This window comes from Saccoglossus kowalevskii, chromosome 11 (genome assembly GCF_978046115.1).
Source record: "Saccoglossus kowalevskii chromosome 11, keSacKowa6.1, whole genome shotgun sequence".
Classification (NCBI taxonomy): Eukaryota; Metazoa; Hemichordata; class Enteropneusta; family Harrimaniidae; genus Saccoglossus; species Saccoglossus kowalevskii.
In genome coordinates this window covers 16,858,986-16,878,289 of record NC_140651.1, presented here as the reverse complement: position 1 = coordinate 16,878,289, position 19,304 = coordinate 16,858,986, and the positions used below count along the sequence as shown (strand labels likewise).

Below are 19,304 nucleotides of genomic sequence, written 5' to 3'. Positions count from 1 at the left end.
GCGGCGAGAATGGTTAAACTCTACAAATTGTATCTCTCATGAGGTCAAAGGTCATCAAGGGACATGACCTCAATAAACTAAATACACTTCATCCATCCCTCCTTTAGTCGGTGTCATTGTTCCGGTTAGATAAATTTCTGATTCAGATTTCTGATTTTTCTTAGGATTGTAATACTTTCAGTACTTTTTCACGAATTTTCCATTACATTTATAATTTGGACCATAACTTTTCCTCCCTTCTATCTAAAATTTCACAAGGATCACCAACGTTCATGGTTTACAAATCTATAAGGTTATAATCGCCGGTCACAATTATTTACACAGTTCGATGCTCACCCTTCGTTATTTACACTCGATGCAAGTATTCTAATTGTATTGCATTGAAATGAAACACAAGAATATATATTATTATTTACAAACAACAAATAGTAATTATTTATAAATAAAAACGATTTGCTGCATGACATGTAAATGTAAACATATTATTCTGATTATATACGACACACAAGTGCTAGTATATAATTCCCATAGAATTGAAGTAATGTATTGTATATTCTTTATATGTAAAATATATCTCAAATCATAATTGAATAACATTTGAGTAATAAAAGTAAATATTTTATTAATTATAAAGTGTACATGAAGATATGTTATATTAATAATACTCGAAATATTTATAATTAAAGCCAAGATATAAAATCATGCTTTCTATATTACAATATTATTAGTTATTAATAAGGCTGAACATTTGCTATAATTTGTACAAATATTGAGCTTAAATTCATAAAAAACAGTATATAAATAAATGCACAAACCATAAACTAGTAGTAAATTGAATAAACAAGACTGCAATTCAAATGTATGATATATATAACTATACGCATATGTAGGTAATCGAAGGTACAGTACTTGTGTGCATGTCATTAATTGCAGTTGCCTGATACTTAATTACTTGTGTAAGTTTCGATAGTGGTAATTGTTTAAATCTTTTTACTACATGTATTTCGACCTCCCTCAGTACTTAAAACACGCAACGCCTATATATTATTTCGGTTGCTAAATATCATCCAAAAAGAAAACGACCAATCAATACAGTGGTTACCTCTACCAATATATGAATACAGCTTTAACTCTGCTTCCAATGATCAGGTGACGTCACCTATGATGCTGCAATGCTACTCATGATTCATTGCATTATTTAGTAGACTAAATATACAAACTGTACATCAAACAGGAATTTGTTTCTATCGCTTCCCATTGTCTACACAGTTAATAACAGAAGAACTGCTTTGCAATTAATGTGACATAAGAGTAACAACAAATGAACATTTAAATCTGTGTGATACGCAAAACTCATTTATCTAATTAAATACGCGTAAAAGAGCTTCCCACATCGCCATCGACATAGTGTATTGCTTAATTTGACAATAGTCAGTTTTGGTAAAAACGATGCCACGATGATAACTCTGATTGTGATTGCGATCGTGGGTGTCGATTATCAGTTGTAGATGACAATATCGTATCACGTGTGCGAGTAAAGGCAGATACTCCTCCCACCGGCGGTGTTAAATCTGACTTCCAATCACACGTTGATGGCGCATGCGATGAGTTTTCGGAAATTCTTTCCATATCTAGAAAACTGAAGAAAAACGTGTGTTACAGTCATATTCATAATATGTATTCAGTGAGTACTATTTTTCTGCATTAATTATTTATGTTAGGGAAAATAACTGTAGATATGATGAATAAACCGCTATATGATTTGCAGTAATAGATCAATCGAGTTCTATATAAGGTATTTCTATCTTGCACAAAACCAAGACAAACACAATAATTTGCAGAGTTAAAATCAAAGCGGTCTATTGTTAATACGATGAGCTCAATGTGACAAATTGAATCGTAATTGGTTGTCAATGATAGAACAAAACTTAAATAATTTAAGAAATACATGAACGTTGGTTACATAATTCTTTATTCGAACCTATTAATCTTTAACTGTAACCACTGTTTGTATCTCAAGTTCTCCTTCCATGATCTTGGTAATTTGTTGTAACCAAGCTTGCAACCTAATAATGCCCCGGCTACTGCTCCATTGGTGTCTGCATCACCTGCCTGTAGAAAGAACAAGACTACAATGTATGTAAACAGTTATACTATGTACCATAGTTTATGGTCCGAATCTGCGCAATTGTGGAAAATATACAGTAAATATCAAATAACTGTGATTATACCGCCAATCCAATGGTCAATGATTGTGACTTTTTGTGTTTGAATTCGTTTTAACGCCTTTTACAACGCGCATGGCTTGACAGAGACGAGATTCTGTTTCTTACAATGAGCACAGATATACAAATGATAGTTCAAATACATCAATAGCATGTTTTCAAACATTTTCAACTGTAGAATTCACACTTTAACTCCCCGTAGACGACAATATCTACCTGAAAATCAGGACAATTTTACACACGAGTAAAAGACCAATGAGTAAAAAATGATTTTTCTGGTTTTTAAAATAAAATAGTAAATAGCATCATCACAGTGTTGAACGTCTCCAAAATGAAGGTTCATCAGCTACCCTAATACTGGAAATATTGTTGATCAAGCTGGATAATAACCCGCTCTGCCATATCAAAACCATCTAATCTTTGATACAATTCCATTTTAAAACCTAAGTCTTGCTTATTCTGATATCGAACAAAATGCATATTGACCGAGTTAAAAGGATGAAGTACATAATGTCACTTACCTCTTTTACAATACTAGTCAAAGCACGTCTGAAATCTGTCTGTCGCAAGGCCCAGAAACCAGCCCCTAAGCATTTGTACGTGTAACCGATCTTTCCAGGCTCATCTAGCCTCAAGCTTCTAATATCATATGTGTTCATGTAACGTTGTAACTCATCAATCTGAAATTTATATTCAGTTTTATCTTTATTTAGGTAAATAAATACAGACAGGATGCAAAATTTATAAAGTGCAAACGGGCATACATGTATTGTTTTGCTATACATACTTACATACGAGTAATTTTTCAAGTAACCCTTTGCATGTCTAAAACTGTCTTTCACAATCATTTCCACATCGTATTCTCCGCAGTGCCGTAAATGTTTTCCTTGTAACATCAAAGCAATAGCCGTCGTCACAGCAACACAGGATGCAATGCACCTGTAATTAATACGAACAACTAAGATATACAACCACTATTTTTTACCGAATTTAAATCTGGTGAAACTATTATCTCCTTACCTTGGATCAGCATGGGTTGTTTCACATATTTTCACCGTGTTCTCTTTGACCATTTCAATATCTTCAAACTGATGAATACCAAGTATTGATGTTCTCATCACTGCTCCATTTGGTGCCAAGTATCCACCACTAGAACTCCACACCTCACGAGCTGCCTACGAAAATAAGTGATGTTTGTGTTGTATGGTTATACAAACTTATACCAGAATGGAGTCTATTCTGACTATAATCTGGAAGATTCGTTCACGACATATAAAAAAGATAAAGTAAAATTGTTCAATTGAAGTGGTTTACCTGTTTTGGGTTATTGCGAAACACTGAATGACTAAGTACTTTGTATGTTGTGGTACCTATGACAAGGCCTCCTGTGTCACCAAGATCACGAAATCCATTTGTCGTCCAATTTAAGAGTTTGTACGCAAAGTCTGTCGGATTAACCTATAAAGAAATGGTATTATTAATACCCAACTACAAAGAAAATAGTTTGCATACCATGTACAAGAACAAACCGTGGTCAAAATAGGAAGAATATGTGTATATATATATCAAAAAATACAAGGAAAGTTGTCAGGGGTTTCATTCTGTCCCACAAGCCATCAAATAATGTTATCAGGTCTTTCTATTGACATGAATTTACTTGTGTAATAATTTCCAACTATGACGTCATAAAATCTCAAATATTCCAAACAGCCTTGTGATATTCCCGTTGGCGTTCGTTGATTCCGGTGGTGGACAAGACGTCATTTGAATTTGTTATACATTATTAGCTCTCGCAAACTATCTCGTCAATATTCGTCATATGGTAATCTTCGTATCTGTCGGTCAATATCAGACAGTGTAAAATATCTATAAAAAAACTTGCCTGTCCACTATTATCTACCAGTGATTGTAATATCAAAATCATCTGATCGCTATCGTCGGTCCAATCGCCTACCTTCCATCTGCGCTGGTGGTCTTTATGCTTGTCTACCCTTTCCTTCAATTGGTATTCCAGTTCTGCATCACGGTAAAACTGCAATCATGTATATATACATGTATGATAAACATCATGATTTACCACATCTCATTGTTGTTAGGCATGCTGTGATTGGTTGAAACTTATTCAGTCCACCAAGCGGACATTACATGGTATATCACATGGAAGTCACTGAAACTTCTTCATATTCATTCTAAGCATCAATAATTTAACTTAACAACACTGTCCCGGCTGCTGTTGCTTTCAAGGTTTTAAAAAAAGTTTAGCATTCTAAACTAGACAGTGGAACAACGCCGTTTTGATGTTGAGGACATTCTTTGAATGAAGCAAATATATACGACAAAGTCGCCTCTGAAACGTCGCATCCGGGATTGCTGCGGCGCGTTCTACCTTGTGAACATTCTATGCGTGCCACGTCGGTGTTGACCAAGAACGCTCTAAGGAGAACGCAATGTGAATGCAGATAGACGGCGGGGGTATGAAAATCACTATAGACCACTAAAGGAGCAATATTTAAACATTTCATGTAAATACAGGAAAGAAATCATGTTGCCGTATGTCTCTATATTGTATATCTATTTAAAGAAATACTAAATCTAAAATATCCGAATCTGTTATTCATACGTTGGTGCTTACATGTCTTGCTTCATGCTTATCCATATATTCCGTTAAAAGACCAATGGCATCTCCTATGCAGTTGCCGTAGATTGTCCCTAGAATGTTGTCTAACAAGATTTCCCGTGGTAGTAAAGACTTGTTTGCTGCAAATGTATGTGTGGCAACTCTATCAACATCAGAACCATGAACCCCTCTATGGGGTAGACATGTCTTTTTCTGTCCTAAGGGTATACTTTGATTACCACTGTAGTTCAAACAGCTTGCTAACGATGACGCATGATACGTTTCTTTGGGTTTATACCTCTGACTTGTTATTCCTGGAATGCCTATGTTTATAAATCTATAACAATAAAATTATCCAAAAATGCTGTTGGATTGTGAAATTTTTTAATTGATACAGATACTCTGAGTATATATCTTGAACAAACTTGTTATACTCTGACTGTCTTCGATAGTGCATGCATAAATCATGTGTCAATTTGTACTTTTTATTTGAAAATTGTTATATATTTTTTGTTTTGTTCACTGTCTTGTGAAAAACAACATAAATTATCCTTCTTTCTCAATTCGTAATTTGAAGTATAAACTCGAATTTAGATATGTTGATGTTTTGTCTGTGTTTACCTCTCAATATACAACAATAATTTGCTTTCGAGCAGAAGGTCCTCTAACCAGTCTTGTGGTAATCCAGAGTACCCTAATTTACATCCCAATAGCGCACCAGCTACAGCTCCATTAGAATCAGCGTCACCTCCCTGTGGATTCAAATATAAGTAATATAAGGTTAGATGATTAAGTAACCAATGTTCCATTGCAAACAACGTTAAACTAACCTTTTCAATTTGAGTAAATTTGCAATTTTTTGCAGTTTTCACTGAATTAAATCCGTGTTTTGAACCAAACAGACACAATGAGACATCTGTCGTAGGTTTTGATCAAAAGTTTTGATTTTTTGCAACATTTCATTTCAAGTGTCTTACCATTATATTATGTAATATAGTGGCGTGCAGAACAGTGTGCTTTAGTGGGCAATTAGTCACCCGTATAAGTGTATACTGCAGTTGACCCTGGTGGGTATATGCATATTTTAATATATTATTGTATCGGCAATTTGATAGTCAAAAAATAAAATCGACAAATATTTAACAGATGAATCTGTACCTCCTTAACAATCGTAATCAACGTTTCTCTGAAATCGTTCTGTCTCAAAGCCCAAAAACCTGCTCCAACACACTTGAAAGTATAACTAGAACCTTCGTCGTCTAAGTGTAGATCTCTACAATTTGCGACATTCATGTAGCTATACATTTCCCTGTCCTGCAATATAAATAGTTTATACATTATATGTACCGGCAGGCAATAATATATGCAGTTCCCTATTGTCGTCGACATACATGTTTACAAGATGACATGATAATGTACATTACTTATGCTAATCGCAATTTGTGATCGTTTGTGAGCTGACATTTATTGTTGAGCAATTGTGAGGAAATTGATTAATTCAAACTACCTTGACCGTCGAAAAACGGCTACATAATATCCGGTGCATTTATGGCCAGCAAACGACTCAATGCACATTGGTTAGTAAGTATAAATGTACTACACCTCGAACGATAACGTGTCCTTAATAAGCTGAATGAACACTTTGTTTTGATTTAAAATGCAATAAATACCTGTTTTTGTGATGCAAGGTATTTTCTGGCATGATCAAAGCATGTTTCATTGATTTTGAAGTACTCGTTGCCTTGTAGCATCAGTGCAATACCTGTTGTCACGGCAATACAAGAAGCAACACATCTGCAAGAGGACAAAGAACAACAACATATTTTGCTTAATGATGTCTTGTTTATAAGTTTATGGGACATTCCAGCAACTAATATCAGTATACATAACGCTCCTGCTACATTAAGAGGCAATTTATTTCATTTGTTGTTTATTCAACATTCGAGATCTAGTTTGCTATAATTAATGTGTTTACGGAACTTTCAAAGATCAAGGCTCAGTACGTGCAGTATACATACAAATTAATATCAAGATTTGATCCTTACACTTAGCTTACCGTGGGTCAGCATGTGTCATTTTGCAAATATTGATGGTGTTCTTAATTACTTCCTGAATGTCGTTACACTGGTGGATACCAACCACAGATGTGCGTACAACTGCTCCATTTGGTGCTGATGCTTTACCACTGTCTTTCCAAACTTCGATTGCAGCCTTTCAAATAATATCATGATATAATTGTCGTTAAATATCTAGCATAACATTCATCATGGCATATTTGCTTATTCATGCGCATTATGACGTTTCTAACCATGTATAAACATTATTTGTGGTATACACTACTCACAAGATGTGGGTCTATGCTGGCCAAGCGATGGTTAATCACTTTATGTGTAGTGCGTCCTATACAATGTCTGTCGAGAAGACGTAATCTGTCGATAAGATCCTTTGCATCAATCTGTTAAGAAATGGAGACTGAATGGCATGCGCTTCGAGTTTTGTGACATTTGTATTTTCCCGCAGGCGTCCCTACTGATGCCAACCTCTTTGACAAAAATACACTGCCTCGATGTTTGCATAATGGCTTCTAAGGCAATAATTGAAATAACGATAAGCATTGAATACATATGTGACATGTCACATGTAATATCTTGAACAGAGCCACCTTATTATGTAAAGTATATGCATACCTGTCCATTGCATTCAGTAATAGATTGCACAACTACAAACATCAAGTCGCTATCATGTATTCTGCAGCCTGATCCTGTCATTCCTCCACGAAATGTACGTAGCGCTTCTCTAATATATGATTGTAAATATTTGGATGGATATTTCTGGAAGATAATTGGGCCGACAAAACAGCCCAGAGTATGACCTAGTTCTCGCATTCAGTAACATGTACTGTATAGATTCTTTTAGCAGTGGTAATTATAATGAGGTTTGTTTCTTCAAAACTACAGATACGAATTTTAGATAGTTGTAAGCAATTAACAATATTGGCTAATATATGTTTTGCAATATTCCCATTTTAATCCACTAATGTGTTTCACTGTATACAGTAAATCTCATTTATTTAAAAAATATAACTGTACATTATGTTAATTAGTATGCAAATTACATTCAAATGAGTCAAGAAACAATAGGGAGAACACTGATGACTGTATAATTTATTTGTTTTTTGAGTGTCTGACTGATTTTGAAATACTTACATGATTCAAATGGCACTTTTTCATGTCCTCAGTCAATGTTCCTATAGCATTGCCAATGCATGCTCCGTAGATTGTGCCATAAACACGGTCTTTGTATCGTTTGTTACGTGAGACGCTGCTAGGATGATACGCCATCTAAATATAAACATTATTTGAGAGAATGTTGAGATTTTAAACTGAGCAAAAAACGATTATCTAAAACTGGGTGTCGTTTGCCCACGTGAATGATATGGCAATAAAATGCTGAAACCCGTTTCAGATAGTGACAATCCACTGTTTCGATATGCGAACAATATGCAATTCAAACCGTCAAATGAAAGGACAAATAGCATCACGGAATATTAATGAATGACCCGAGGATATGAGAAGTGACAATGAAAATGTAAAGTGGAAGAAGTAGAAGCAGCTCTAACAAACAACAAGCAAACATATACAAGGTCATTTGAATATTGGCAGAATAAATTGTTGATTCATATCGATAACTTGAATTCACTTTTTCAGTAAAATTCGTTTAAATTAGTACAAACTTATTGTATGGTAAGACATAACGATATTACTCCATGAAAGATTACTTGAACCTAATATTGTTTAGAATTCGTGTAAGCTGTGTGATATAGTATATCTGTCACCGTAACGCCATAAGTTACAGCGTACCGTAATTGTGCGGTATTTTCGGGGTATTTTCATCCTACCATAATAGGAAATGCGAATTACAAATATGGTATGATTTCGCGCGTAAGCGCGATATCTAATAATAAAAACAAACGTGGCTTGCCACCAGGGTTTGACCGGACTCCACATAAAGAAGTTTGCTGATTTTGTTCTAAACATTTTGGATTTCGGCATTCCTATGATGTATCCTTGAAAGAAAAAAATGTATAATAATAAAGTGTTACGAAGATACCTCAAAGTATGCACTCTAGTTGTATATGCATGAATAATGAACTGAATAATGTCAGTAATACAGATACGCAAATATAAAAGAACATGTGTAAGCCTGCATTTGCATATGGATGGTTATGTACAGTGTGTAGGGTCAACTACTCTGTCTGGTGAACAATATATTAATATGTAAATTTGAGTGTAGCATGGTCATGAAGTGTGGTTTACAAGTTCTGTTGTCCTTGGAGCGAGCACGTGTAATTACTCTTCGCGAAGTAACTGGCTTGTGTAAGCATACATGGGAACACTACAGGTTGATTCTGGACGCGACGGGTAGGACGTCACACCATATAACTGCTACTTTTCGACTGATGACTGGGTGCCAGGTGTGCTAAATAGCACACTGACTAATGTCATGGTAACAAGTTCTTAAAGTCTCACTGGACTGCATATACAGTGATTTTATTGTTGACAATGAATCCAGTGAAACCGTAAAGGACGCTACGACAACGCTTACAGTAGTTAAAGGCACATTTGACCCATGGACGCAAGGTTCTAGACCCCTTAGCTCATTCAGTAGAGTGTGCACACGGCTCGGCGGTCTGTTGGCAAATTCGTGCGTTAGAATTCAAACAAATAGTCTATTCATTTAAAGAGGAAGTCGTAAGCAAATTGCAATCCTTGGTTATTTGGAGTTCAAAGTGCATGACGAAAGTCTTTTCAGAATGACGCAAACAATGCCAAACAACATTGCTCTCTGCAGTGGCTCAGTCATGAACCCGAAAGTGTTGTCGACCGGCAATCAGACATACAGCACAAATCAGCGTTTGTATTCTGTCAACTCTGTGCTTTTCACTTGAAACAACCTCGTTTTAAAAAAAACAGTCCTCCAGTAGTAAAATAGTATTGATTGGAACAATAAAAAGTACTTCGTAAGGGGACATTTTAAGAACAACGAATCTAATAAACGGTTGCAGTTTGGAACTATGAAAGAGTAATTTCTCCGAAGGTAATTTCGTAGTAAATGCTGAAACAAAGCCGTTTGCTATCTAAGGTTAGCGTACTTTTAGAACTACGTAATTTTTCAAGTCGAGTAGATTGTCAAGCGTAAATTTGAGTTACAGTCAATGGCGGCGGCACGGGGGAGGGTTAAAAATGTGGGGGGGGCGTCGCCTCCTCGAAAATCAAACTGAAACCCTTTTTGTCAGCACAATTTGCTCCTCAAATACTGAAAATAGCGTTTGAGAGGGTCTAGATTTCAAAATTGTTAAGAGGGAGTATGCCACTGGATTCGCCTAGTATGGTGATGAACATATCTCGCCCCTCCATACAAAATATCGTGCCGTCGCCTCTGGGGAGCATTGAATTGTGCGACGACCAACACGGAAGTACATTTCAGCGCTGGGGTGCTAGAAATATCGCTAACGTCACATTATTTTGTGATTGCCCCTCTTAGTTTGCAACGATAATGTAGCCGGTGTACAGCATTTGAGAGTGAGAAAATCTGGCCTTACAAACGTCAGCAATATGTCATGCCGTTCAACGTATGCAATACATACATAGCAACGACAATTTATGTGAAAAGTTCATACTACAATTAGAGTGTTATTAATAGCTATATACATACCCTTTGCTTGGTGAAACAGTGACTGTTGTGTACAGGCGATTTATATTGATATCTGGCGTGTTCGCTATTTACTGCTACCTTACACTCCCACGAACTCAAAAATAGTGACCGATGATGGCGCTGGTCATTGAACTGCAACAATCGTGAAGTAAAACTACTACCCATATTAGAATATAAAGTGTGTTTCGGTGCTCTAATGTTTAAAAGAACACATTTTTATTAAAAGCTAATTGCCATGCAAATCAGAGATGACCAGGACATGTAATAATAATATAAGGTATATCCATAGTTATGTAACAAATTGCCATGTGTTTATTGCCATGGTTAATTTCAATGACCATATATGACATGAATTAGTCATGCGAAATGGCACTACAGCCCCGGGGGGGGGGTGCGTAACATATTGCTAATGTTGCATTTTTCAGTGTTCCAGTGTTCCCTAGTTTGAATATCCAGTACAACTGGGACCGTCCCACTGAGCTCTCAATAACAATGAACACGGATGTACTTCAGGATACGTCTTGCGTGACTGCTGGCAGACAATACTGGTAAAAGTAGACATGTAAAAGTGAATGCCCCACTAAGTGCGTTTTAAAACCAAAAATGGATACACAAGTCATACAGGGTCAAGGGGCGAAAGCAAAAGCGAAATTCTTGAACAAAACATGTGAACACATTAATATATGTTAATGAGCCGAATGACAGGCAAGAACATTATCCAATCAGAGTAATTTTACCTTTAAACTATATCTAGTTAACCTTTGTACCTGAAGACTTCACTTTTCTTCAAGTTTCTCGATCATCAATCATTTCAAACTAATTACTATTTATAACGCTCCGTATAGATTATTTTAATGGAGAGAAGTAGCCTGCGTGTAGCTTTATCTCGCCTGGGTTACAGTGAAGCGCGATCTGCACAGAAGACCCACAATGTTAACTCAATATGCAGCGCGCACGCCCCACTCCTTTTCTGTATCCATTCAGTGATGTCACTGCATATCATGAATAAATAATAGCAACAGATTTGCTGCAAATAAGGCCAGTCTGTGGTGGTTTCGCGTTCACCCCACCTTTCGCAAAACTATTTTTTCTATTTTTTTTTAACTGAAAAAAAAATCACCACAGCTGGGCCAGAAAACAATTGCCTTTTGTGTTTCTTCTTTCAAATTGGATTGAGCAAATGGCCAATCAGTACTGGAATATGTCGCCTTCTTTAACACCAATAGTAAATATTAACACGTACTGCGGCTACTACCAAATATGTCGACGCTATCTAAATTCACTTCACCTACCAGGTGTGTTGGCATTACATATTCAAATTTAACAATCACGTACATGCTTAAATCGCCAAATCTATCTAAATATAAGTGTAGAAATATGGTATTGCATTATTGTCTTTTTTTCACAGCTAGTAAATTGTGGCCATGTATGGAATATGATATGTGTTACTGTGTGCATTGCCATGAAGTGCAAGGAGACGCTATGTACTACGAAAGAGGAACACCATCGAAAGTATATGCACTACCAATTGGATGGGTTCGCTTTCCCCTGAAGTAAGTGAGCTGATTGCATTCAAACTTATGCTTTATGGCATTTGAACAGACTATAATTCCCACTGTCGTAAAATTCAAATTATTAATACTGCTGCTAAGCGTTGATCGCTTATACAATTCTATACAATTAAACCACGGCGTGCTTATGTGAATCTTCATATTGAAGTACTATGTTTTGAATTAAATATAATCTTTCGAAATTCAAAAGGCGATATAACAGACTTTAAAAAACATGATGGCATTTGACTGTAATAAATTCAAATTACAGTCAAAAATCTTTTCCACGTATTTTTTTTCCATTTATCGATTTTTTTATGTCGAATCTTTCGAGAAAATAGCAGATTCTTTTATAAATGCAATATACAATGCCAATACTACAGGTAGTGGGTAGTCTGGGATTTCAACAATATATAACTCTGTCACTAGTTTATAGCTTGAAATCTGGCAATTGCTCTTCTGCTCTGTTTTATGACCTGTTTTTGTCCCGAAAAAACATTAGTTCGTATGCCACAATATAGTCCTCCACCCATTGCATAAATTAACATATATCTGAGTAATTCATTTGATATTACATTTTAGAGTTCGGAATGCTTATCCCCAGTATCATGTAGCATATCACGGTACCAAATCTGAAAACCTCAAAGATATACTACTTACCCATCAGCTTCTCATACCAGGTAGGCAGAGAAAATATAATTACAGTAATAAATTACGTATTAATATCGATTCATTGCTTTAATTTGATCTGCAAAACCAGTTGGAACTTGTGTTTATGTAGTATCGTGTACAATCTAAATAACCTATATAACCGCCCTTTGTTACAGGTGATACCACTCCCTTCGGTAAAATTGTAAATTCAAATAAATGAATAGTTGAATGAATGAATCAATGGGGATTCATGCAAACCCATGTTAAGCGATCTAAATCAGACAATTGAATAATTTATTTCTCACCAACAATTCACTATAAGTTGTAACATATTTATTTTTCTTTTCATAATTTGTCAACGCACATTCCTGCATAAGATGATACGATTTTATAAGTCGCTGGGTATACAACGCGAGTGTAGCGATACAAGTATGGATTCGCCCATTCAGCTATGCAGTAGGAAGACATACTCTGGCTGGGGCGTATGGAATCGACCCATTCTTCAGTGATGACACATTGGAGTGGTCAACGCCGAATAGATTGAGCGTTATACCATATGGATTACTGGTGAAAATTAGCTAAATGGTTTAGTTTATGTTAGTCTACATATGAAAAATGCAAAAATACTGAGTTGAGATGTGAACGACAGTAGTAACGTCAAAATAATGGGGATACAGGGAATGTTGATTAAAAAAATCAAAACTAGCAATTACTAACCACTTATAATGTGTAGGCAAATACAGGATATGCAACCATATATATTATTTGTTAGACGTACTTAAAATGACCATTCATTATTTTTACTTCTAGCCTGAGACCGCTGAACAAAGGTTAGAGTAGGTCGACAGTGACAAGTACTTTTACTGACTTTGATAAGCAGCTCATCTCTCCTCCCTCTGTTTTCCTTTTTTGAACAACCCAAACTATTTGTATAATTAGTAAGATAGTGTGAATAATAAGATAATTGTGTTGGTCAGGTGATCAATCAATTTTGCTAATATGCGGCTGCTGAACAAATGGAGCTGGGTATTGTGTATTGTAGAAAACTTGCATGAATCCAAAATTGCAACCTATGCACTACTGATCATTCTGTACAGGTTAATAATCACTTAATTGTTGATTTAGTAATTGCAAAGTCTAAAAACTCACTACAGTGTTTTTGTTTTTGTATGTTTAGATAAACTACTGATATATATCTTTAATTTTAGAACATAGTGTTTTTAAATTGGTTCAGTGCCAAGTTTGGTCATATACATATTGTCAAAGATTGTTGATTTTCTATTCTATGAAATACAATTTCAACATAATTTCATTTCATAGAGCAACAGTGAAGGGATCAAAGCGAACGGCGCCACAACTAGCTATGACATAAGTTGTAAACATGCTGAGAAGGATACTAGCCGGATATGTATCCTCAGGCAAACTACGTCAAGCACCAATTATATGTTGTATACAATGACTACACACAAGGTTTTGAATTTATTGCTGAAACGTCACTACTTTCACAATACTGAGTTACCATTTCGAGTGCTTTCATCGACATCCACTGGCAGCTTTAAGGGGGAGTCGTCACCTGCACATGCATCACATGGCCATAGCGTGTCATTGTTCACAAACATGCATCTACCCATAAGTCTTTGCGTTTTTAGCACGCGTTGTTATCGTCGTTTTGGATTCCCGGGCGTGGGCAGGTGACGTACGACCCCTCCCCTTTAACGATCGTATGTTAATAATTGACTAAATAGCGCTCTGTTACTTCTGCGTGTGTATTGACATTATGTACATCATGGATACTTTGTATAATACGTACATACGATATTTAGATTGACGTTATGTGTAATCAGACAAGAACGAAACAGTTTGTTAGTCAATATGTCGTGTACCCTCGAAACTATGTTTGATGTCACAGTGAGATTGTGCTGCATATATTTATTTACTGCGAATTAGAGCAAGACATTTGGCGTTTTTTTGTGATCAGTTATTAGATACATTCCGACGTAAACTGCGATGTACTTGCAATAATTCGCTGTCACACTACTTTGTTGCATTAATATAGGCGTTGCCAACCGTCATTTTAACCATGATTAGAGCCGTATTAGTTTGTTATTATATTGAGCCCATTGTTTGTACAGGGGTTTTGTGAAGCAGCGGGAATGGCGTCACAACTAAATATATACATTGGTGGTAAACATGTTGAATAGGATACGAAACGGGATATGCGAATACAAACATCATTGTTCAAGGTCTGATGATTTTTGAAAGTGATGAAAGGGAAAAGCCAATACAAAAGTGTGTATACATGTTATAGGTTGTTGTTCAATTTCAATATGGTCTTCACATTTTTCACAGTATGAATAACAGTATAAAGTCTGATTATCATAGAAAATTCACTAATTCGATACGTGAATATATGTGGTTGACTTCGTTTGGTCTTATTTCAATGTTTACACTATACATACCATCTGAGATGGCGTGATTTATTAGTCCCTGTTTGGGCGCAATTCGAAAATGTGGAATTATGGATAGATCTCTGTGCGTGCATGCGTGCCTGAGTGCTTGTGTGTGTGCGTCTATATCTTGGACAAGCCTGGACCGATTACATTCAAATATGGTACATACATTGAACATTATAGGACCGTGATTCACGTCATTTTGTTTTTCAGATCAGATTCAAAATGGCTGACTGGTGGCCATTTTGTTTTATTGAATGTGGCTCCAGTTCCATATCTCTGACTTGCTGTGACTGATTATGTTCAAATTTGATATATTCATCATACATCATGTCATAGATATACAGATGTGAAAAATGACCGACTGATGGCCATATAGACAAGTACTCATTCGACTACCAGATACAAGATGACTGAATGTCAATCCCTTTAATGTTAAAAAACATCAAAATAAAGCAGCAGCTTATGGATTCATATCTCTGACATGTTTATGTTCAAACTATATTACTGTAAACAAACAGAGTCTGTGCCATGCATGGCTTGTTTTCATTACTGGCCGTTTCTACCAATCAGATAGCAAGATTTATATTCCATGTAGAGATTGCATGTACACATTTATAATCTAAGCCGCCATGACTGGCAGGGCAACTCCCAAGAACTATTGCAATTTGATAATGAACTGCAAATTTGTAATACGGAAAGGCGTTTCAACAACACTGGTGCCATCCTACATCCATGTCATTTGACACATGCGTGGTAATTTTATTTTTTCACAATAAATACTTTGAATAATAAGAATGAATTTCCATGTGTAGTGTAATACAGTTCCGAAATACAAATGTGTGAAAAAATTCTCAATAATTAGCTTTCTTTATCCCATATATCTAAATTCCAGTCACATACGGTGAAACGTATCATAAATTATTTAATGAGTAAACATGAGAGTTCTGCATTATTAAAAAATGTTAGTATTTATTGTTTATGAAATAGTATTTCAACATAGATTCATATGAAATCATTCACCTCTTTTTCGGCGAAAGGTTTACGGCGACACAAGTAAATATCCAAATAAGCCGTAAACATGTTGAGGAGGATACGAAACAGGATATGCATATCCAAGCAAACAGCCTATTTTATTATTCTCCACCATACAAAGACCACAAACTATTTTTAGAATTCACTGCCAGTAGGTCACCACATTCAAAAGACTGGGTCGTCATTGTCCAGTACTGTTATCGACATCTTAAAGTGGCTATTGACAGGCTGTATCCTAGCTACTAGTATTTGTTGTGTGGTTGTATATGGCTACGTCACTTAACCCGCATTTTTTAATGTTTACCGACCTCAAAAATAAAAAATAAAAATTCTAGTTTTGTATATGCAAAAGTTATAACATGCCATATCAATATATACAAACATATGCACAAATTCTCTGTTCTCATTTTGTTCTAACAATAAAATAACATGCTTCGATTCAGTTGTTAATGATAAAATGAATATGTACAATATACAAAATAATTATTTCATGTTACACTTAGGACTGATTTGTCATTTCATTAATAAAGAGGACTATAAAGGCACTATAAAAAGCGTTTTTTTGCTTTTAACGGTAGCTATTTACAAAGATCAATAATGAGTAAAGCTCTAGTTTAAACGTATCAACAAGCCATACATGACAATAGCAGACCTGTCAATAGTGGACCATTCTAATTTATTATTTGGGACGTGCTTATCAATCATATAACGTACACTGACTGTGTGGCCATTCACACTGTATGATCCAGGTCTAATCCAAACCTGTAAAGCAACTTGTGCGTTATGCCAAGTGTCGGATTTTCGGTCATGCCACCTGTAAATAAACAATAAAGAAAAGTGACATAGCTAACATAAATTTCTGATCGCATTAAATAATGTGGAAGCATCATTGATCTGAATATAAATGTTTCCCAATTTGTAAGTATTATTAATTATTTGAAAGTGCCTAGATTCAAATCGTTAAACATTTATTTTGCATGATTTTTTAATAGTTTATATGTTTAATACGTACTCGGTGTCATCCTCATACGCGCGTTATTAGGCATATCTGAGCCAAAGTTATAGAAATTAATATATATAACTGAATACCTGATTGAAATATTGAAAAAATAACATGTAATAAACTCATCACCAAACCACGTTTTGTATCACAATTTGACATTGGCGTTGTAAGTGATAGTAACAACCGGGTAAACCCCATCGATTGAGCAATATAATTGTCACGCATAAAATATTGCCATACCTGCAAATATTTGAATAAGTACAATGTCCTGCATATTTAATGCTGGGAGAAAGGAATATTTGTTTTGTATTGAAACCTGGAGGCTTGATTTTGTCATTGAAATGTCCCCATTTTTCTTCAATAATCCTACCGCCTGAAGTCTTGTCCCCTGCAATGCAGTACGAAGTAAGCATACACATTTGTTCATAAGAAATATGAAAAATATTGCTGTCGAATTACATTCCTAGTGCATATTCTTACCTGGTAGAAGTAAATGACCACAAGTCAATATGTCCTTCAAAGAACTTGCATCAGTGCCATGGAATGCAACATGATAATTCTTCGGAACATGTCTAACTCTTTCATTAAGATAGAAAAAAAACTTTGCATTTTAACAGGAAACATTTCAAGAGATTGTTCATAATTATTATAACTATTTCATTTTGATATAAGGTACATACCTGAGAGGGAAACGTGCCCAGTTCAAGGGTAATACGTAAGCAGTTTCCGGGGCCCCCCTTTTGTATACTTCTCCGTCATTTCTCTTTTCATGGCAACTTTTACAGTAGCACATGCTGTATCGGGTATCGTCCCTGAACAAAGAAGCTGTTTGAAACAAATTGTAATTATTCGGTATATTAATTTATCCCTTCATATTTTAAACATTTGATTTGTGATAAACTAATAATTTTGTCGAATGTTCTAATTATCAACATTAATTTGATTTAGACAATATAATCACTAAAAACAATAACTGGCAGGTGTAAATTTAAAGCAGCAACATTTAGATTCCAAGTTCATGCACGCATTTTAGTCCTCCATAATATGCTTACGTAGTGAGGATGTACAGTTATAAAGTTATGTGGGTTCGTAAGACAGCTTTCCAAAAGTACACGCTAGCCACAAAGCAGTGCATTTATAGTTAATTTGGATTATCATAACAGAGGGTAAAACACAAGTGTATTATTTGGACAGGTATTCGTTACGAGCAGAACACGACGATTTGCGCACAGGGGCTTATGAAGTGCGCTATGTTTAGCCATCCATATTTGAAAATTTGAAAAGTATATGTCATTTTCATTATATTTATGGCCATTAAGATAAAAAAATAATAAAAAAAAATAATTTGTACAAGAGATACAAGAGTTTAAAATATCATACAATTGTAAGAACCGTAATTTTCACGCTTGTTTCTGGAGAGATTATTTCTTGATATCTAAACATTTCCCTCGGTGATATGGGATGTCATTATTGACATTTTAAATTTGGTAAGTGGTAATTTCACATTATATACACTCAGTAGGTTGTCTCAAACGATGCATTAGGTATATTAACAGTATTATGCCCAGTAGTGCCAAAATTAAAACACAATAGGCAGTATAGCGACAATGAAAGCACAATAACAATTGCTTCATTTTTAAATAGATTACAGATTACTTACATGGCAGGTTTAGTGTTGCAATATATCGCCGACATTTTCTATAGTAGTCACAGTTCTTGTTCATGATAAATGTGCTACAGGCAGAGCTGTACCCTATCAGTCTCGTAACCCTAAGTAACTTTGTATAACTTAGACCTACCAAGTCACATTAAGAGATAGGCATTCCGCATTAGGTACTGATAGGTATTTTAGCGTGTTGCACAATACCTGAAAAGTTCACCTATCCATACAGCGCCCTCAAAACTATCAGTTAGCAAATAAACAATTTGTATGTCATTTGTATATAGCTCGACACGTACACATACCATACGGACATTCTTGTTATTGTTAACAATGTTCGATGTATTTCTAATTTACTACAACATGAGGTTATTACGAGGATGCCGAAAAGTATGCAC

General features: G+C 35.4%; 3 protein-coding genes across 4 annotated transcripts; 1 reads left to right on the top strand and 2 right to left on the bottom strand.

Moving 5' to 3' along the window:
- Window positions 1–596: 596 nt before the first annotated feature.
- On the bottom strand, window positions 597–10,646 carry LOC100377833 (uncharacterized). Its single transcript, XM_085504937.1, has 16 exons — window positions 10,558–10,646; window positions 8,049–8,183; window positions 7,530–7,673; window positions 7,187–7,297; window positions 6,899–7,053; window positions 6,513–6,636; window positions 6,001–6,156; window positions 5,464–5,594; window positions 4,858–5,179; window positions 4,108–4,257; window positions 3,540–3,683; window positions 3,246–3,400; window positions 3,017–3,164; window positions 2,747–2,905; window positions 1,982–2,112; window positions 597–1,639 (listed from the first exon to the last, which is right to left on the bottom strand). The coding sequence occupies exons 2-16, from the start codon at window positions 8,181–8,183 to the stop codon at window positions 1,432–1,434; spliced, it is 2,373 nt and encodes a 790-aa protein (XP_085361063.1). The 5' UTR covers window positions 10,558–10,646; the 3' UTR covers window positions 597–1,431.
- Window positions 10,647–11,640: 994 nt separating this feature from the next.
- Window positions 11,641–16,010, top strand: LOC144342353 (neuralized-like protein 4). The gene is made up of 4 exons (XM_085504935.1): window positions 11,641–11,852; window positions 11,966–12,110; window positions 12,690–12,787; window positions 13,136–16,010. The coding sequence occupies exons 1-4, from the start codon at window positions 11,738–11,740 to the stop codon at window positions 13,150–13,152; spliced, it is 375 nt and encodes a 124-aa protein (XP_085361061.1). The 5' UTR covers window positions 11,641–11,737; the 3' UTR covers window positions 13,153–16,010.
- A 143-nt stretch (window positions 16,011–16,153) lies between these two features.
- Window positions 16,154–19,128, bottom strand: LOC146736241 (neuralized-like protein 4). Of its 2 annotated transcripts, XM_085504930.1 has the most exons (5): window positions 18,907–19,124; window positions 17,927–18,071; window positions 17,727–17,824; window positions 17,487–17,634; window positions 16,154–17,057 (listed from the first exon to the last, which is right to left on the bottom strand). In XM_085504930.1, exons 1-5 carry the CDS (start codon window positions 18,968–18,970, stop codon window positions 16,853–16,855), a joined length of 660 nt encoding a protein of 219 aa, XP_085361056.1. In that variant the 5' UTR covers window positions 18,971–19,124; the 3' UTR covers window positions 16,154–16,852. The 2 variants fall into 2 exon arrangements, with proteins under 2 accessions (XP_085361056.1, XP_085361057.1); XM_085504931.1 differs by lacking the exon at window positions 17,487–17,634 and having other exon boundaries at window positions 18,907–19,128.
- Window positions 19,129–19,304: the final 176 nt, after the last annotated feature.